The following is a 22,000-nucleotide window of genomic DNA, read 5'->3' as shown; positions in this document are numbered from 1 at the left end:
GTGGGTGTACCTACACCACATGGACTGCAGTGGTTCAAGAAGACAGCTCACCACCACCTTCTCAAGGGCAATTAGTGATGGGCAATAAATGCTGGCCCAGCCAGCGAAGACCACATCCCATGAATGAATAAAAAAAAATTCTAACCACTCTGAGTAAAGACATTCCTTCTGAATTCCCAATTGGATTTATTAGTGATTATTATATATTATTGGACCGTAGTTTTGGACACCTTGTAAGTGAACATATCTCCTCTATGTCTACCCTTTCAACCCTTGTCATAATCTTAAAGGCCTCTATCAGATTTCCACTCAATATTCTCTTTTCTAGAGGACAAAACCACAGCCTATCGATCATTGCTGCTAGGTATGACCTCTCTGTTTTGACATAATTCTAGTAAATCTTTTTGCACCTTCTGCTGTGCCTCTATCCATTTTACGATATGGAGACAAGAACTGTTCACACCAAGATTCAATACATGTTTAACATAATTTCTCTGCTTTTCAATTAAATCACTCTAGAAATGAATCCCAGTGCTTTGTTTACCTTTTTTATTCCCTTATTCATCTAATTTACTACTTTCAGTAATTTGTGTACCTTTACTCACAGGCCCCTCTGTTCCTCTATCACCATTTTGATGCTTTGGGGCTGGATTTTTGCTATGAGGCTGGTAGCTCAAGTTGGAAAATTCCCCGGCTCGGCAGACCCACCTCTGTTTAAAGAACCCTGTTAGACCCAATTTTTACTTCAAGAAGATGGGGGTGGGATTGAGTCAGGCCCACCAACCTCAGAAGCAGGCAGCCATGGGGGCGGGGGGTGGGGGCACAAGAACAGATGTCAGATGGTCAGATGCCTTGGTTATCTGCGACTTTGTTGCAGTTTTAGAAGCTGTTATGCCCATTAGCCCCTACCCCTCACACTCCCTCACCCCATCCCCCATGAACCCTCCAGGCAAACTCATGCCACTGTCCATTCCCCATGCCCCATCATACTCCTATGCCCTCTTCATGCCTATTCATGCTCTCTACCCACCCCATGTCCCCTCATGCCGCCATGCCACCTCCTTAGCCACATCCAGTATCCACCATGGGCAGACCTCAGGAGCCATGTGATGATGAGAAAAATAAACTTCAAACAATCTAATACAGCTCTCACTCATACATACTTGATAGTGAAACAAACTCTGATTCATGGAACTCATTCAAAGCTTTTAAATCTCAAGTATTCAATTTCTTATAAAAACAAACAAACCTCTATTCAGATCCCACATCAGCCAGCTAAACCTTTAATAGCCTCTTTAAACCATCAATCAAACAGTGAACTCAGAAACCCCTGCTGAGTTGATTGTAGCTGTTTTGGATAAGCATTCATAATGACATAATACTAGCTCTAGGGAAAATCAACAAATAACTCTATTAAAGCCACATGGACAGATGGTAATGTGTTTTTCTAATCTACACCAGATGGCCTGAAGTTCAAAGCAGTCCAGCAGATGGTGTTTGTTTAATTTTCACTGACAGCTCTTTGTTCCAAATATAAAATTCAAGGGATTTAAAAAGATCATGACACTTAAACAGACCTTATCTGCCCTTCAAGAGCATTTACATCTATTCCATCAGTTTGTGACTCCCACACTAATGCCATTGGACCAACTAAAATTTGAACTCAGCACTAAGTTCAAGTGGCCCTGTTGAGTTCGGATCTCCAGCCTGTGTGAATAACACCTCGCTCCCTTCCCCCTGCCAGCAAAATTGATCTGTTGAAAATGGGGGCATGACTTCCACATCTGGATCCCACCTCTCTAAACCCAGTTCTTAAATTCTGTGGAGTGTGTGGCCTCCTTAATCTTCCAACCCTAATGCACCACCTTGTCTATATTGAACTTCAATTACTAATTCCACACCTATTCTATAAACTTATTAATATTTTCCTGTAATTTGTCACAGTCCTCCTCTCATTTAACTATATCCTACAATTTGGTGTCATCCCCAAATTTTGAAACTTTACTTCTAATTCCTGAGTCCAAATCATTCATGTGAATAGTGAAAGCAATGATCTCAGCACTGATCCCTGTGGAACATCACTTCCCAGTTTGAGTAACTACCTTTAACCTTTAACCCCTATTTTCTGTTTTCTTTTCTGTAGTCTGCTTGTTATCCATTCTGTTACTTGTCCTCTAACCCCACATATTGTGACCTTGGTCATGAGTCTCATATGGGTTACCTTAGCGAATGGCCTTAAAGGGTATTAAAATATAGCAGGGTGAAGGATTAGAGTGGCTGTCATGTTGAGTTTGGAGAGAGTGGGGTTAAACTGGTTGGGGTAGTCCACTATACCCTTATTTGGCTTAACAACTATTTTTGACTAATTACAGCTTTGTACTGTGCCTTAATTGGGATGCTTTTAGTGACATTATGGTTTGATTTTTGGATTGACTGCAGTCTGTGCTTTGCTCCTGACTAAATTAGGGTGAAAATGCAAAAATTCAATGTTCATCTCCTCTTCCTTGCCATGATAATGTAGATTTAATGCCTAACTTACCATCACCCAGGAACTGTAACAGGGCCAGGTCAATGGCTCTCTTCCACTTGGAGTTTTTCTGTAGAGCTATCCCGTAGCCAGTCGTTGCAAACACTTTGCCACTTCCAATGGTAACGAGCTTACAGCCCTCATCCTTCCCAGCCATGTAATTGAGAACAGCTGCATCATAAATAAAGGCATCAAGCTTCCTGCAAGAGGGAAAATACATCAACTGGAAACATTGGAGCAGGAGGAGGCCATTCAGCCCTTCAGTTCTGTTCCGCCATTCAATTCGATCATGCATGGTCTAATTTACCATGTCTTGATTAACTCCATCAACCTGTCTTGCTCTGTAGCCCTTAATATCCTTACCCAACAAAAATCTATTTATGTCAGTCGACCTCCAGCCTCAACATTTTTTGTGGGAGCAAGTTTCAGATTTCCATTACCCTTTGTGTGCAGAAGTGCTTCCTGACATCACCTCTGAATGGCCTTGGCCTAAATTTAAGGTTATGTTCCCTTCTTTTGAATTCCTCCACTAGAGGAAATAGTTTCCATTGATCCTATCATCTCCATTAATCATCTCAATGGATCCTTTAACTAGAGGAGCAGGAGTGCTTTCCCCCAGATTCCCCTCAGCTACTTCCACCCATCAGCCTCTCTCACCTCCCCCACAGTATGCAATCCCAGAGTTTGAAGGAAAAGAAGGAGCCAAATCTCTTCCCACAACCCTACAATCACTTACCAAACTTGTCCCATCATATTAGGGCCAGTCTCTCAAAAGAAGACTGGCCAAGGTCTTGTGCAAGGACAAAATAGCATTTATAATCAATTATCCTATGAAAACACCCCACCACTCTATTTAGACTAGCTATTGCTTCACCGTAATGCTCACGCACCTTTAGAGATGTATGACCTGGTATATTCAGATCCCTTTCTTTCTCGGTGTCTTTGATGCTTTCCCCTTAAGTGCATGTTTAGCATTTTCCAGCCCACATGCATAACACTGCAATTTTCCAAATTAAATATTATTTGCCAGTCATGAAACCAATTCCCCAACACATTGAGATCAGCCTGAAGCAGTTGAGTATTTTATACAGTCCTAAGGCTCACACAGATCTTTGTATCGTCTATAAATTCACAGATATTGCTGAAAAAAAATACATTGCACTCATCAAGACAGTTGCAAGAATGCCAAATTTCCAAAGGGAGCAACTAATCACCCAGAGACCCAGGGTAATGCTCTGGGGGCCTGGGTTCGAATCCCACCACAGCAGCTGGTGGAATTTAAATTCAATAAAAATCTGGAATTAAAAGTCTAATGAAGACAATGAAACCATTGTTGATCGTTGTAAAAACCCATCTGGTTCACTCATGTCCTTCCCCTTCCCCTTAAGGGAAGGAAATCTGCTGTCTTTACCTGGTCTGGCCTACATGTGATCCAGACCCACAGCTATGTGGTTGACTCTTAAATGCCCTCTGAACAAGGGCAATTAGGGATGGGCAATTAATGCTGGCCTAGCCAGCGACACCCACTTTCCATGAATTAATAAAAGAAACAATTTATATTGCATGAGATTGGTTGGCAAGTCGACTCTGATTAGTTGAGGCATTGCCAGGGAGAATGCATTAGGGATCTATGGCTCCCCACACTTCTGCTTAACTCTAAAAAGGACTTATTCCTTTTGCCTGCAGAGGACAGGCCCCTGCCTATGAATTTATGTGACTTTAGCAAGTGTAAGTGAGCCACATTGACAGCCTGACTAATAATCTTAAACTGATTTAGAGAGGATCCAGAAAAGGTTTAGTAGAATGGTTCCAGGGATGAGGGGCTTTAGTTATGTGCATAGATTTGAGAAGCTGAGGTTATTGTCCTTATAGAAGAGAATGTTGCGAGGAGTTTTGATAAAAGTGTTTAAAATCATGAAATCAATCTAGACAGAGTAGATAGGGAGAAACTGTTCCTATTGGTGGAAGGGTTGAGAACCAGAGGACACCAATTTAAGGTGATTGGCAAAAGAAGCAACAGTGACATGAGGAAAAATGTTTATTAAACAGCAAGTGATTAAGACCTAGAATGTGCTGCCTGAGAGTATTGTGGAGACAGATTCAGCCATGGTTTTCAATAGGAAATTGGATAAGCACCTGAAGAAAAAATAATTGCAGGTTTATGGGGAAAGGATGGGGGACTGGGATTGGCTGATTTGCTCTCACAGAGAACAAGCATGGAGGCAATGGGCTGAATGTTCTCCTTCTGCGCTGTAACCATTCAGTGATTCTATACTGATGAGATCCTACAGCTTACCCTGATTTTAAGCTGGCAAGAGCGTTTGCCACAGAACGTTGGTTATATTTGGTCATGTGGGAGTGCATGTCTGGATAGTTGTTCTTGATATTCCGTTCGGTGCTTCCATTGGGAACTGTACCAAATCGGAATGGCGGATAGTGGTCCTGGGGCTTCTGAAACTGATCACAAGAAAACATATTTAGAACGTCACCAATGAACAAATACCCGAGACTCACCTCACTCTTTTTTCACCTTCCTGTTAACAACCTGAGGTGAGAGGGAAGAACAACATCAAGATTTTCACTAACCACCACCTTCTGAAGGGCAATTAGGGATGGGCAATAAATGCTGGCCTAGCCAGCGACACCCACATCCCACGAATGATTAAAAAAGGCTCTCTCCAAAAACCCACCTCACACTGATTGACAGAGAGTCATAGCCGCCATCTTTGGAATTCATAGTTCAAACTGGGTGATGGTAAACATGATATTTACAGATGAGGGGATCCATTTGGCCCACCAAGGTCACCCACCACAAACACCCCAAGACTCTCAACGCCCCAAGATTTCTCGAGACTCCCTGTAACAACCTAAGGCTCTGCCACTGCTGCATCCCTAAACACTCCCAGTGTTTTACTTCCACCATTCCGCCCAAAGCCAAGTGTGGCTCACTCTGCCTGAAATAGGGTTTCCTTGTATCAGTCCTAAAGTTACTATTTACTCATTTGAACCTATGCCCCCTTGTCCTTTTGCCATTATTTAATTGAAAATAGTATTTTAGATCAACTTTTTCCATACCCTTAATTATCTATGACACTATTATAAAGTCATCAGAATATTAAGGAAGGAGGAGACGGTTCAGCACCTCAAGTTTGTTCTGCCACTCAGTTAGATTATGGTTAATCTGCACCTTAACGCTATTCATCTGCCCTTGATCTATTATTTTGATATCCTTGCTTAATAAACACCTACCTGTCTCAGTTTTGAAAGCTGCAATTGCCCCCCTGCATTAACAGCTATTTGGGGGAAAGAGTTCCAGATTTCCCTGTTGTAATGGCTTTTGATAAGATGCTATGTAAAAGATTCATTTGCAAGGTAAGGGCTCATTGTTTTGGAAATAATATGTTAACATGGATAGAGGATTGGTTAATGGGCAGGAAGTGGGGATAAACAGGGCATTTTAAAGTTGGCAGGCTGTGATTGGAAGAATGCTGCAAGACTCAGGGCTGGGGCCTCCCTATTAATGACCGAGGGGGATGTATCCAGGTTTGCTGACCATACAAATCTAAGTGGGTCCTCACAGTGAATTGTGAGGAGGACACAAAGCGGCTGCAAAGAGTTATTGACAGATTGAGTGAACAACGTGGTGACATATGGAGTATGATGTGGGAAAGTGTGAGATTATTAACCTTGGTTTGAAAAAAGGCAGAGTATTTTTAAAATGGTTAGCAACTTTTAATGGTATTCAGAGGGACTTGGGTATCCTTGCAAAAGAAACACAAAGTTAGCATGCAGGTACAGCAAGCAATTAGGAAGGCAAATGGTATGCTGGTCTTTATTGCAAGGAGATTGGAGTAGTAGAGTGAGCAAGTTTTTCTATAATTGTACAGGATTTTGGTAAAGATTACACTTTGAGTGCTGTGGGCAGTTTTGGTCTCCATATTTAAAGATGTACTTGCCTTGAAGGTGGTACAGTGAACGTTCACTAGGTTTGTTCCTGGTGCGAGAGGGCTGTCCTATGATGACAGAGTAGATTGAGCCTGTACTCTGAGTTGAGAAATGTATAAGGTTTTGAGTGAGCTGGACAGGGTAAATGTTGAGTGGCTGTTTCCCCCTAGCTGAACTAGGAGGCAGTGTCAGGATAAGGGGTTGATCATTTAAGAGGGTTGTGAATCTTTGGAATTTTCTACTCCAGAAGGCACTGGATGCTCAGTCATTGAATATTTTTAAGGCTGAGATTGATAGAGTTTTGGAGTCTAAGGGAATCAAGGGACATGGGGATAGGGTTGGAAAGTGGAGAAGATCAGTCATAATCTTATTGAAAGGCACAACAGGCATTAGGGACTTTATGCTTTTAAATCATTTTAAAAACATCAAATCAGATCACCCCTTAATCTTCTGTACACAAGGAAATGTGAGTCAACTCTATACAAAAGCCCTTCATAATTTAATCCACTAAGTCCCCGTGTCATTATGGTGAAACTGTACTGCACCCCATCCAAGACCAGTTTATCCTTCCTGTGTGCAGTGCCCAGATCTAAACCCAGTGCCACAGGTGCCAGGATCTGGCAGATTCTGATTTTGAACAGGTAAAAAGGACACCATGTTAACAGTCAACCTCCTTCCATGAATCACAACAACATATTGCGAGCAATATTCCCTGCAATGTTTTGTTGTCTGTGGCCAGTTTTATCAATGAATCCTCTTCCATTGTTTCAGTATTTAACATAGAGCAAGAGCTGCAAGGTACCTTCCAGGCTGCTGATCTTTGCCAGAGTTAACGGTTTCAAGTAAGCACAAGATACTTGTGCACAGTGTCAGAACCACGGATCCTCAAAGTGATCCATGAGCTAAGAATTTGTGTGTATGCAACACATATAGCTCCCTTTTAATTTGCAAATGATTTAATTTAAAAATAACCAGCATCAAAGCTTTAGTCTTAAACAGGATAAACAGGTTAGTTTATTACAAAAACACTGCTGTAAGCTATTTAAGGAAAAGTGATGATGTTATTACTTAATATACAGATACAAAGATTAAAATGCAGATAATGGAAAAAAGGTACTTAAAGATGAGATTTCAAATCAGTCTCTGAGATATCATTGTGGGCCCATTACTTGAATTCCTTCTATCTGAAGTGAAGAGGTTAAAAGTTGAGGTTTGGTTTAGCAGCTGCGATGGCTTCTATAATTGACTGTTGAGAGGTTTGCCTTTTCAGGTGGACTCAGAAAGTTTTTGCGAGAGAGAAAAGGTTTCCTGTTCCTCACTAATTCTGTGGTTATGACACCTGCAGATTGCCTGGACTCTTTTAGCAAGACAGCAGTTGATTTTTTTAATGCCTTCCTCTTTGTCCTCCTCTGACTAAGAACCCACTCTGATGTTGTCTCTCACATGGCTTTCACAGATTGTCTTTATCACAACCAAAACAAAATGGCTGCTCTGTTAATTTTGATGAAGATTTGTTCCACCAGGCGAATAAGCTAATTACGTTGAGGTCCTTTGAAGTCCCTTCCTGTCTCCTGATCCCTCAGAATGACAGGGGTTTTCACACCTTTTAGAGGATACAATGGACATCCCAGGAGGAATGTTTGCATTTTAATGGCTCTTTGTTGCCAGCTCTAGAGATAACCGAGTCTGACAAGGTTTGATCAAAGGTGCCACACCTTCCATTTTGAAAAAGGCTTTAAACTCAATGTAAAGGTTTGAAAATAGAATTGAACCTTTAAAACAGTTGACCTTAAAATTTGTAATATCATAATTACATGTTTGTGATGGTGGAGTATGTGCAACAGACTTTATCGATATGCAGCACAGTGACGAGACTAACTGGAACAGAGGGAGAAGCTTTTCCATTTCTGCATCTTTCAATCTCTCTCAAGATCCCTTGAAAGCCAAACTCCATTATATTTGCTACATCAAAGAGACGTGTTACAGATAAGACCTCATGATGTATCTGTTCTTGAATCCTTTGCAGACTGTCTATTCATGTAAATAATTGCAGTTCTTTACTCCAAAGCTACTTCCTTCAAACAAGGCTTCCTGATGTAACTATTCTGAACCTCTTTGAAGAGCAGGTTTTATCAACTGTTCTCTTGTTAATGGATTCTTCAACTTGTGTTTATATTAGCCAATAAAGCTATATTTCAACCTCTCATGGGTGATGTACTCACTGTCACTTGTATCCTTACACAAGCATTTTTCACACATAACAATAAAAACAGAAAACAAGTGAAGTGCATTGATAAAACTGGCAACATAAAGCAACAAAATATCATTGAATATTGCTCACAATGTGTTGTTGTGAATCATAAACTGAAGGAGGTTGATGGTTAGTATAGTGTTCTTGTTGCCTGTTCAAAATTAGAATCTCTCAGACCATAGTGGCTCCACCCAGTGTACCACGCTCAGGAAAGATGTACTGATCTTGGAAAGCCTATTGCTACAAGACACACATTTGATTCTTAACCCTTAACTTTCCAGGATGTCCATCATACCCAACCAAAACAAGTGGGGCCCTTTCTAACATGTACATGTTAGGTTCAAATGACATCAAGATGCCAAGCCTCATTTTTGGAGCATTGGCTAAGATTCTAACAGAGGCTGCGACTCACCTAAACAAGATGGTGCCGAAGTTAACTACTAACTATTCTAATCAAAATTTCCAGCACTTGTCCTGTAGCCTTGTATGCGATGGCAATTCAAGTGTTCATCTAGCTACTTCTTAAATGTTGTGAGGACTCCCGGCTCTACCACCCTTTCAGGCAGTGAGTTCCAGATACCCCAACCTCTTGGTGAAAAAAAGTTTTCCTCAAATCCCCCCTAAACCTCCTGCTCCTTACCTTAATTCTATGACCCCTGGTTATTGACCCCTCCACTAAGGGGAAAACTTTCTTCCTATCTATCTTATCTATGCCCCTCATAATTTTGAATACCTCAATCAGGTCCCCCGTCAGCCTTCTCTGCTCTAAGGAAAACAACCCCAGCCTTTCTAGTCTCTCTTCATAGCTGAAACGCTCCAGCCCGGGCAACATCCTGGTGAATCTCCTCTGCACCCTGTCCAGTGCAATCGCATCCTTCTTATGGTGTGGTGACCAGAACTGCACACAGTACTCCAGATGTGGCCTAACGTTTTATACAGTTCCATCAGAACCTCCCTGCTCTTGTATTCAATGCCTCGACTAATAAAGGCAAGTATCCCATATGCCTTCTTAACCACCTTATCTACCTGTCCTGCTGCCTTCAAGGATCTATGGACATTATTACCAAGATCCCTCTGATCTTCTGTACTTCCTAGGGTCCTACCATTCATCGTGTACTCCCTTGCCCTGCTAGTCCTCCCAAATTACATCATCTCACACTCTTCAGGATTAAATTCCATATGCCATTGTTCTGCCCATCTGACCACCCTGCGGTATGCAACTGGAGACAGGCTTCTAATCACAAAAACAACCTTCGACCATCACCCTCTGTCTCCTGCCACTAAGCCAATTTTGAATCCAATTTGCCAAATTGCCCTGGATCCCATGGGCTCTTACCTTCTTGATCAGTCTCCCATGTGACACCTTGTCCAAAGCCTTACTGAAGTCCATGTGGACTACATCAACCGCACTACCCTCATCTATACACCTAGTCACCTCCTCGGAAAATTCAATCACATTTGTTAGACATGATCTCTCCCTGACAAAGCCATGCTGACTATCCCTGATTAATCCCTGCCTCTCCAAGTGGACATTAATTCTGTTGCTCAGAAATTTTTCCAAAAATTTCCCTACCACTGATGTTAAATTTGTTCAAGTATACCACAGTTCCCCTCCCTGATTTCTATACCTACATCGTCCTTCTCTATAGTGAATAACGACGCAAAGTACTCATATAAAACCTCACCTACGTCTTCCGGCTCCCCACACAGATAGCCACTTTGGTCCCTAATGGGCCCTACTCTTTCCCTGGTTATCCTCTTGCCCCTAATATACTTATAAAATGCCTTTGGATTTTGCTTTATTTTACCCGCCAGTGTTTTTTCATGCCCCCTCTTCGCTGTCCTAATTTCTTTCTTAAGTTCCCCCTACACTTTCTATACTCCTCTAGGACTTCCACTGTTTTGAGCTCTTACTCTCTACCATAACCTTCCCTTTTTTCCCTCATCCAATCCTGTATATTCCTTGACATCCAGGGTTCTCTGGACTTGTTGGACCCACCCTTCACCTTTCCGGGAACATGTAGGCCCTGAACTCTCACTATTTCCTTTTTGAATGACTCCCACTGCTCTGATGTAGACTTTCCTACAAGTAGATGCTCCCAGTCCACTTTGGCCAGATCCTGTCATATCATATTGAAATCGGCCTTCCTCTAATTCAGGATCTTTATTTCCGGTCCATCTTTGTCCTTTCTCATAGCTACCTTAAATCTTACTGAGTTATGGTCACTATCACCGAAATGCTCCCCCACTGACACTTCTACCACTTGCCCTGCTTCGTTTCCTAAAACTAGGTTCAGCACCACCCCTTCTCTTGTAGGACTTTCTATGTGCTGGCTTAAAACGCTCTCCTGGATACATTTTAAGAATTCTGCCCCCTCTAAGCCGTTCACACTTTGTCTATCCCAGTTAATATTGGGGAAGTTGAAATCCCCTACTATTATTACCCTAATATTTTTACACTTCTCTGAGATTTGCCTCATGTCTGCTGTTCTATCTCTCCCTGACAGTTTGGGGGTCTATAGTATGCTCCCAGCAAAGCGATTGCCCCCTTTTTGTTTTTACGTTTTACCCACATGGCCTCATTCTAGGATACCATTCCTCCTCACTGCAGGAATTGACTCCCCGGACATGACATCACATGACCCTCAACCACCCCATCTCCCACCATTGGTCACCTGACATGGCCATACTGCAAGAATACAGGTTTGATATAACCTGACAGAATTTTAAAACTTGACCAAATTTTTATACCAGCATGCCAAAAGAGACTTTTTGAAGTAAAACAAAACCTACAAATAGCTGCAACTTTTTTCTGTGAAAATTATCACACTTTTAAAGCCATGGAATGCTTAGCCAGAGACCCCGGGTCGTAAAATTAGAACTAAACACAACAGACGATCATGCGCCAAAGCTGTGATAACCTGAGTGGAACTTTATGTTTCACTAAGTACCATAAGAAATGAACATGATGGATCTGGTCAAGCAAATGGACAAAACAGTCTCATAGCTCAATTACCATCTGGGGTGGTTTTCACTCAACTTTCCAGGGAGGTAATGGAGGATTGAGAGTTGGGGAAGGAGGAGACTGAGAAAGTGAAGGAGATGGGGGATGAAGGAGGAGGAGGTGATGATTTTAATGATTGATGGAGGTGTTGATGGAAGAGTTGTTTCAGTGTCAACAGGCATGGGTTCTGAATTTACAGCTGATGGGATCAGTTTTAGATGCTGATAAGCTGGATTCAGTTGCAGTGGCATCAGTTCTAGATTCAGCACCAACGATGTGGATTCTATATTCAGTGTTGTTGGATTTTTGCCTTACCTTTTTGTCACTGAGACCTGAGACAGTGTCAATGAACTGCTCTTGAATCATAAATGCTGCCAGATTTGCTGTGTAACTTGCCAGGAAGATGACAGCAAAAAAGGCCCAGATTAAGACCATGATTTTGCTAGTTGTCCCTTTGGGATTTTCAATGGGGACAGAGTTGTTGAAGACCAGTGCCCAGAGAAGCCAAACCGATTTCCCTATCGTAAATGTTGGACCGCCTGTAACTGTGAAGAGACAGATACAAAGAGTGAAAACAGCTGCAAGTACAGTTCTTCACCATTTTCTATCTTACAAATGTCAGCAAACAAGACATTCTTAGTTATTAAAATAGAAAATGCTGGAAAAACTCAGCAGGTCTGTCAGCATCTGTGGAGAATGAAACAGAGTTAATGTTTAGAGTCTGTATGACTCTTCTTCCTTTTGAGAAGAAGTCGTACTGACTCAAAATGTTAACTCTGTTCCTCACTCTCCGGATCCTGACAGACCTGCTGAGTTTTTCCAGCATTTTATGTTTTTATTTCAGATTTCCAGCATCCGCAGTATTTTGCTTTTATTAAGATGTTCTTAGTCTCGTACTTCCACCTCTACTTGATCCCTTCACCATAGACAATAATTTACAAGAGATCACTTTGAATTCCCTTCATAATCTTGAAAATTTTAATGGAAAACTAAAAATTACTTAGTGAACCTCAAGAAATTGAGCACTTCAGCTTTCCTGATGACATTAATTCCTGATACCCAGGATCTGGTACAATGGACAGCTCAGTCTGAAAGCAAAAGCACGAAAAACAAGATACAAATGGGCTCTTGGGGGGAAAAAATGAATCAAGATGGAGGACAAGGTTCATGGACTGAAGCTGTTGAACTCAATGTTGAGTCCAGAAAGTTGTAAAGTGCCTAATTGGAAGTTGAGGAAACGTTCCTCAAGCTTGCATTAAGCTTCACTGCACCATTAACAGTAACTACTCTAGACAACACTTTGTTTCTCTGCTACAACCATTACCACTCCCTTTGCTTTTTGTTCCATGACATCTTTGTAATCTTTCCCACCCTCTACCCTACTCCAGACCTCCCCTTCTATACAACTTCCTCCTCCCCACTTTCAACACCATAAAATCCATCATATTTCTACCTCCCTTTAGTTCTGAAGAAGAGGATTATGATCCCAGCTATGAGAGTACTGGACAAGCCTGATACTTGTTAGAATCTGGCTTCATAGACCATTATCACTTAAAGAATATAATGTGTGCATGATCCAAGGGTAAGGAAATAAGTGGCAGGACTCGAAGATTGAATTGAACACCAAATGAATCTTTACTATACAAGCTTGAACAAAACAAGTACCAGCAATAATGACTAAATGGGTCCTGAACAAATAAGATAATTATTCTAAACAATAGGAGCTTCTATTAAACTTAATCCAACAGACTTAGCCCAGTTTAACCTTTTTACTGTATCTTTCACTTTGATAGGCTATTAAACATACTCATACTCTGTGTCTGGCTGCACAGGTCACAGCTCAGGTCTATGGTATATTCCTACCAATACCACCTCCTGGTCCAAGTATAGGCATTGCTGATGGTCACCTGCCATAACCCAGCAGACACACGTAGACGCTCCCTTGGCATCTATTCCATAGCTGGGCCTCTGCTCTCTTTACTTGGTCCAACCTAATTCTCTAGAACTGTTCCTCTCTAAACATACAGAACTGAGTTCTTTGGTTAAATACAACAGACTGGATATCTGCAGCCTCCAAGTCAGCTTCTCCCATTCGTTTTCCCAAAAAACCCAAAACCCACCAGTTTTCCTTTTAGATCATAGCTCCACCCTCAGCAATTTTCCCTATTGCAACCTCCGGCCTATTTTGCTTCTAAATCCTCTCCGATGAGTCAAAGGTTCACACACTGTTTGTAAACACATCCAGGCTAAACCAAACCGCAAGTAAACACCCCCAAATTCACCTTAAACTGAAACCAAAATGCTACATCCTTAAACCTTAATATAACCCAAAATAGAGACTGTTATAACAACAGACACTGGACTCGGAACATTAACCCTTTCTCTCTCCACAGATACTGCCAGACCTGCTGAAGTTTTCCAGCACTTTGATTTTATTTCAGATTTTGTAGCATCCGCAGCATCTTCCTTCACCAACAATTCTGTGTGACAACTTTGTTATTCTAGAGCTGTGCCTGAATGTTGCTGAGGATGCTCTCGCTCAGAGGCAGGCTACATGGTGAGAACTCTTTAGCAACCACTGCGAGACTCCTCACTGAAATATTTCCATCTGTGCCACTCTACCTTTGACATCAGACCATTCATCCCCTCAACTTCCAATAAAAGGAACATTTTCTCAATTGATTGTCCATTCTACTCTGCTTTAGTAGGTGAACCTGAGAGTAGATATTGGAGGTGACAGCTATCTGTGCTCTACAAGAGGTTGAGATGGGCCTCCTCTCAACACAGCTCACTCCAGGCCGGGGATACAACTGGCAGCATCTCTGGAGCTTGTTCCGGTGTAGTTTGATGCTCTTTCCCATGGTCCACCTGCTTGGTGTTGTGTGAGAGAAGCCTGGAGGCCTGGTACATGCTGCAGTTCTGAGAGGAGAGCATAAATGATAGAGTAGTGACAATGGGGGACTTTAATTATCCTAATATAGGCCGAGATAATAATAGTGTAAAGGGCAGAGAGGAAGAAGAATTTCTGAAGTATGTTTAATGGAATTTTCCTGAACAGAATAGGATTACGGGGAGGGTGAACAATTGCTCCACCTCCTGCCCCCGGAAGAAAGGTTTGATGTGGCGTTGACCTGCTCCAGGCTGGCTCACCACACAACATAAAGCTCTGCACGCGGGGTAACCAGGGCCAGTGGGGGGCTTCTGCCTCCCCCGTCCTCAGGAGCCGGCGGCCAATCTGATCAGCTGGCAGCTCCAACGCCAAGAGGCCATTAGTGGGCACTGCCAGGACTGCAGCAGGGAAGCAGAAGGCAGCTCATGGATCCCAGGAAACAGGTAAGTCTGGGGTCTTGGGCAGAGAGGGTTTGGGGCAGGTTAGAGAGGGGGGTGTGTCAGGTTGGTGGGTTTTAGGCAACAGGCAGGTGGGAAGAAAGGAGGGGGGGTATTGTATCTTAGTGGGGCTGCCACCCCCTCATCCACAAAGGGCAGACCCCAAAGGTAGAACCTCCTCCTTCCTTTCTGCCCTTTGAAGAACTTGTTTTAAAGAAATGGGCTGCCCACTCCTGCCCGACTGCCTACGTCAAACATATTATGGCATTGGCAGCATATTATCGGGGTCAATTGACCCATGATTATTTATTTAAATATGGTGGGCAGGCTGCAGATTTTGGCATCCAATTACCCCCCCATATTATGCAGATGAGCTCAAGAAGGTGATGGGTAGGCATCCATCCTATTTTATGTGCCCTCTCCACACACTAAAAAGAACATGCCCGGCACGGGTACGTCAAATGCAGCTCAATGTTTCTGGTCAACTGAGGAAGGATGCATTGCTGGATCTGGTTCTGGGGAATGAGGTGGGCCAAGTGGATCAAGTGTCAGGGGGGGAATATTTAGGGAACAGTGATCATTGCATCATAAGGTTTCAATTAGCTATAAGAAAGAATAAGGAACAATCTAGAGTAAAAATACTAAGTTGGGGGAGGGTCAGTTTCATTGGAGTGAGAACAGATCTGTCCCAGGTAAATTGGGATCAAAGATCTGCAGGAAAAGCTATTATAGAAAGGACTGCCTTTAACCAGGACATGGTTCAGGTATGTTCTCACGAGGGTAAAGGCTGGGCAACCAAAATCAGAACTCCCTGGATGATGAAAGCGATCGAGAGTAAGATGAAGCAGACACAAGGTGCATATTTTTTTTATTCATTCATGGGATGTGGGTGTTGCTGGCTGGGCCAGCATTTATTGCCCATCCTTAATTGCCCTTGTTCAAAGGGCATTAGAGAGTCAACCACATTGCTGTGGGTTTGGAGTCACATGTAGGCCAGACCAGATAAGGACAACAGATTTCCTTCCCTAAAGGACATTAGTGAACCAGATGGGTTTTTACGACAATCGACAATGGATTCAAGGTCATCATCAGACTTTTAATTCCAGATTTTTTTTATTGAATTCAAATTCCACCATCTGGTGGGATACAAACCCGGGTCCCCAGAGCATTACCCTGGGTCTCTGGATTACCAGCCCAGTGACAATACCGCTACACCATCGCCTCCCCATATGACAGATGTCAGGTGGATAATACAATTAAGAACCAGGCTGAATACAAATGGTTCAGAGGGAAAGTGGAAAAGAAAATAAGGCAAAAAGAAAGAGACTGCAGAGGATCCAACACTCTTCTATGAGCATAGCGATGGTAAAAGGAGACACCAAAAAGGTACAAGAAAGGGAGATTGACACATGGAGGCAGAGGGCACGGCTGAGAAATGAATACTTTGTGTCTTCACCGAGGAAGATGTTGCCAAAGGCATGCTTGCTTCAGCTGAGAAGAACTACAACATTTTAGCATCCGAGCAATTCCGTGAATAATGTTTTTTTGAGAAAACAAGCAATAAAAGACAAAGTATTCAGTTTGGTTATAAAAGTTGACAGTTAATTTTCTTTAGACATAAAGAAGTTAATGATTGGAAAAGTTATATTGCTATAAAGAGGCATCGGGCAGAGTTTTCCCATCCTCTCCGCAGTGGGTTTGGTGATGAGTGGAAGTGGAGAATCTAGCAGGAGCCAAAAAATTACAAACCCATCGGCTTAAACCTTGTTGTTTGATTCTCCCGATGGTGGGTTAATGGCGGGTTGAGTATCCACTGACTAGAGGCGTGAACGCCATTTGCATCATTACCATCTCATGAATGCTCCTTAAATTAGCTTCTCGCCAGAATCACATGCCACCTTCCAATTCTGTGTCACGTCAACGGGAAACCATGTTGGTCTGAATCTCATTTGAAAAAGAATGGCACACACAGGTCAGACCTCACTTTGCTCGCAACTTCCAGGTGAGTGCAACATACGTAGCTCACCCGCCACAGCGCTGCGATGCCAGGGGAACACTACACTACTGGGGTCGGTCTGCTTCAGGTGGGTGCCACTGTTGTCCAGAAGGACACCACTTTGCAGTGGTACTCATTTAGGGCTGAGCATTCAGAGGCCAGCATTTTGACTGGTGGGGGGCAGAGGAGCAGGAAGGCTTTGCGAAGGGGTGGAGGAGGAAAGGGAATGATGGAAGGCAGAGAGGAGACCGAGGGGTGGGAAGCTGGAGCTGAAATGCTGACAAACAAGGGGGTGAATGAGATACCATATGTTGAATGGGAGGGGATGCACGCAGACTCTGGGATAGGAAAGGGGCAGTTTGTTAAAGTGGCACATGAGGGATGGGTGGCATGGAAACTCGTAAGGAGGGGGTGGTTTGGAAGGAAGACAGTGTAGTCTTCAGTGAGGGCAAGGGGAACTCTGTGAAAGTCAAAGTCCTTGGTCTGGGGCTTGCAGTCAGGAGACGGAGAGTAGAGACAGTCCTGGGGCTCCATGGACAGGAGTTAGAGAGGACTTCACAGTCAAGAGACAGAAAGTTGAGAGAGTCATGAGGTGCAGTGGGCAATGCTGCAGGGGTATTCAATGGGAGCATGGTGTACTCCAGCTCCAGTGAGGGGCATGGGTTGTGTGCTCAATAGGAGTAATGCACAGCTTGGTGTGCAAGGCTGTCTCACAGTCGCTGGCCATGGGCTTGGCTGCAGATGGGATGGGAGGCATCAGCAGCCTGTATTTGGGGAATACATAATAAAGGCGGAGGGTATGTTAATCTTCCCTGCGGGTTCACCTCGGTGGGTAACTGTGCTCAGAGCCTCAAAAATGGGGAGGGTAGAGGCGCCCATGCCCCAATGTGGACATCAGTGGTGATAGGCTCGGGGTTTGGGGGTGGGGTGGGTAGGAATGTCGACCACAACAACTGTGAGATCCAGTATTATTGGGGGAGGCTGGAGAATAATAGGAGGGAGCTCTACCTTTACACCGTGAGGTTCCAGGTCCATTTCTGGGACACGGACAGTGAGAGAGGGAGCTTTTGACGCTGGTCTCGAAGTGAGAGAGCAAGATGGTAGTTTTGCGCTATCAGTGTTATGGTGCAGTTATAAATCAGAAGTAGATGTGATTCTGAATGGGTGGGGTTGGAGGCAGTGTGGGAGGAGCACCCTGCTGGACTGAGGGCCCCTTCTGGGGGCACATACTAACTTGTTGGCGCCACAAGAGTAAACTGGTAAATGCAAATTACAGCGGATGCTGGAAATCTGTAAACTGGTGTCTGATTAGAGAGAAAGGAGGAAAATCTCCTTGAGAAGATAGTCATTGGAGACCAATGCCTTTATCAGCGCTGTAACAGGGATATTCAAGAGTCCCTGGCTTAATGTCACAGTTGCTGCATCTCAACATTAATACACATGAGCGTGAAATTTGGGAATGCAGGCAACTGCTAAGGAGGCACAGATGTAGCATGTATGACATTCCATCAATGGAGGCCTGTCATGTGCTTTCCAGAATTGGCATTCATAACGGGTCAAAGGGCATCCAGTCATTAATCATGAGCAACTTATTGTTAATTGGTATTCCAGATCAGAGACTGGAGCAGTGAGCTTTCTCAGGGATGGCATCTTGGGCACCTCGATGTGTTAGTGCCTCAGATACAAGGCTGCATCAGCGAGAAGACAAGTAGGACAGAAAGCACTAGAGACCCTTACAGTCGCTATTGGTAACAGATTGTGAGCTTCACTATGTTGACCCGATAATCATTAAAGGTTTCGATCTTTCATTTCAGAGGGAAGAATAAAGCAATTATGGACCCAGGAGTCAGGGCTCCTTTTTGAGGGTTCTAATGCAATGGAGGAGGAGAAAGAGGGAGATGCGATGCTGAGTGCGCCTCCAGGAGGTCACCCTGCCTGAGGTCAAGGGGAACCAGAGCAAGAACAAGAGGGTGGGGAGGAGAGACCCAGACATGGAGGCAACTTGTCAGACCTAGGGTATACCGAAAAAGATTCTCCTATTTACAAAAGAGTGAAAGGCAATGCCACGGATGTCTGAGCTTATCCCGAGCTGTGGTACATCACATCTGCTACATTCTTCGTATAGACCTAACGCCCTGTGGAGTGGGAGGCTATCCACAGCCAGTGGCTTTCAAGGTAACTGCTGCGCTCAATTTCTCTGCCTGCGGGTCATTCCAGGGACCCACAGAGGATCTGTCTGACATCTCGCAGTTCACAACACATAGATGCAAATAAGAGGTCACTGATGCCTCTATAGCAAGGCTCATCTCTATGTGAGGTTTACTCTCGATGAAGATAGTCAGACTGCAAGGTTCAATGGCTTTGCAGCTATCTCAGGCTTCTCAAGAGTGCAGGGTGCAATCGACTGTACCCATGTGGCTCAAAGGGTTTCATGGCAGCAGCCCCCCATGTTTACCAACTGTAAAAGCTTTCATTCCATCAATGTTCAGCTGGTGTGTGATGTTGGGAGCACATAATGTATGTTTGTGCCAGGTACCCTGGGAGTTGCCATGACTCATACATCTTGAGTCACCCCAGGTGCTTCAGATGTTCGAAGGGCCTGAGCATCTGCAGGGATGGCTGCTTGGGGATAAGGGTCACCCACTGAAACGCTGGCTGATGACCCCAGTGCATTGCCCTCAGAATCGTTAGAGAGGCAGGAGGCAGCTCACAGCTCCACATGGTCCCTATTCAAGCAGATTATTGCCATTCTGAAGATGCGCCTCAGATGTTTGGACCGTTCAGGTGGTGCATGATAGGGTTTCACGCACCTTCGCTGTGTGTTGCGCCCTTCACAACCTGGCACTGCAAACAGGTGATCCCTTGCCAGAGGGTGAAATGAAGGAGGATGCGAACTCTTTGGAGGATCAGGAGGCCCATGAACCCCAGGAGGATGTAGAGGGTCAGTCTGAATGCAGTGATGCCGTAGAGGAAGCAATGGGTGTGGGAGATGCACCAGTGTCCCTTTAATCGCTGCTAGATTGCAGGAGGAGTAAAGTGAAGACAAGGGGAAATGGCCACATTTCTCCTGGCCCTGAATTCCATTCCATTTCATTGAAAGAGATGTTCAACCATTCACATCGAGGACTAGTTCAGCATTCATACTTGTATCTCCTAACCTCATGATTCACCAGGCCATGATCTCAAACAAGGTCAGCGGTGTCCTCTATTTGTGCCTGCTCTGGGAAGTGAGAATCCACTGAACAATGAGAATGCTGCAAAGACTCACTTAAAGCATCGGCAGAGAAATTAGAAAATACAGTGGCTAGTGAGTGGTTGGGGAACTCCTCCTCCCATCTATGTCTTGTCCTTTGACACTACCACTGTGGAGAGTCAACTGCCGCTAATCCATCAAGGCTGCTGAGCTGCCCTCACCCAATGGTGTATTGTGAGGAAGAAGGGTTTTAAGTGCTTTAATCACACAATTCCAATAAAGATTCTAATACATCTCCCTGGCATCACATGAATGTGAATCTCACAAAGGGAGGCTATCACTGAGTGGGAGGATGGATAAACCTCGAAATAAAAGGATTCCAATGAACATAATCACAATGCCTTCACTTGACCAAGCCATTCACACAAACATCAAATGTATTTACAACAGTACAATATTTCCTCAGTGGTAGCACAAGCGTAACCCAAGAGTGATTTCAATATTTCTTTATTTTACTAACCCTATCACTATGCCTGGGTGCAGCCCCAACAGCCGCAGCAGAGGTGGAGGCAGCCTGCTGACAGACAGCTAAGTCCTGATGTCTATGATGACCTTGGCGGACATCCTCTGGTGGCCTGAGTCCAGGAGGGTCCCAGCCTGATTAGGGTCTCCTGCTCAGGGGCAGATGCACCCTCCTTGGCCTAAGCAACTAGAGTGGATGGGGTCACAGGCAGAGGGGACTCTGAGCAGCTGGACACCCTTGGAGTGTCCTGAGAGGAGGCCCACGGGACGTCTGGCTGGCGCTCATCCTCCCTGTGGTGGCGTGAGGGCCCCACTCTGACTCCTTGAGAAGGTGCACTTGGATGGATGTCCAGGTGCCTTGTCCCCATCTTGCCTACACATTGATGATGCCCAGCAAGGTGTGTGGCCATAGAATCCAGGGCCAATTGCAAACCCGGCAAAACCTGCTGGACCAACGTGTCCATGGTAGTCGCTATCCTTCCCGTGGTAACCTCAAAGTGCTTGCATGTTGGGACCACGACATTAGACAGAACACAAACAAATTCTTCTATCCTTCACTCTAGTCTGCTGAGTGACTGCTGAATCACCGCCTGTTATTGCATCTCCAGCATTGAGTTGACAGGCGCGTGCAGAGGCTCATCATCTGATTCGGACTGAGGGGGTGGCTGGTCTCCAGCAGCCCTGCAAGTGCCAGAGACCCGGGCTGTCTCTGCCTCCGACTGCTGCAGGGACAGTTAGGTGCTCTCCAGTAGGTGACCCTGAGCCTCATCTAGAACTAAGCCCCACCGAGGTGTGTATCTCTGTGCTGGTGGAGGGTGCTGGTGAGTGCTGTGATGGTTCTTCCTCAGCTTCCTCTTCAGATGTGATCTGGAGGCTGGGACTTATGGTGGGCAGCCTTGTGAGTCTCAATCTGCTGGTGCCTATGAGAGAGAGCACAGAGTTTTAGTTGATAAGCATGCGGATTACAAGATTGCAGATCACTCAATTTGATTACCAGGATGGCATACTAGGTGCTGAGACAATTTGATCTCCCCTTCCCCACAGGAGCGATTGCTGTCTTCCCAGCGATCTCAGCAAAGTCCATGAGGGTTGCGACGTTGGCTGTCCCTCCTTCAGTCGGTGCTCTTTCACAGCTGTTGTGGGCACGCTTGCCCTGGATGAAGACAACAGAGAGGCAGGTGATGAGATGGGATGGAGCAGAAGTTGGGAAAGATGCAAGCGTCCTATGTGTGGTG

At 44.3% G+C, this 22,000-nt stretch overlaps 1 protein-coding gene across 1 annotated transcript in view; it reads right to left on the bottom strand.

The window, feature by feature from the left end:
* The window catches only part of LOC144667644 (glutamate receptor ionotropic, NMDA 2C-like), a 178,668-nt gene that overhangs the window by 11,895 nt on the left and 144,773 nt on the right, over positions 1-22,000 (bottom strand). The window contains exons 9-11 of the mRNA XM_078529118.1: positions 12,043-12,272; positions 4,824-4,984; positions 2,540-2,727 (exon numbers count right to left, since the gene is read on the bottom strand). Of these exons, the coding sequence (XP_078385244.1) occupies positions 2,540-2,727; positions 4,824-4,984; positions 12,043-12,272 (579 nt within the window). The remainder of the gene's footprint in view (positions 1-2,539; positions 2,728-4,823; positions 4,985-12,042; positions 12,273-22,000) is intronic.

The sequence above is a fragment of the Cetorhinus maximus genome, chromosome 24 (assembly GCF_964194155.1).
Source record: "Cetorhinus maximus chromosome 24, sCetMax3.hap1.1, whole genome shotgun sequence".
Classification (NCBI taxonomy): Eukaryota; Metazoa; Chordata; class Chondrichthyes; order Lamniformes; family Cetorhinidae; genus Cetorhinus; species Cetorhinus maximus.
The sequence above is the reverse complement of the archived record's forward strand: the minus strand, read 5'-3'. Positions and strand labels throughout refer to the sequence as shown.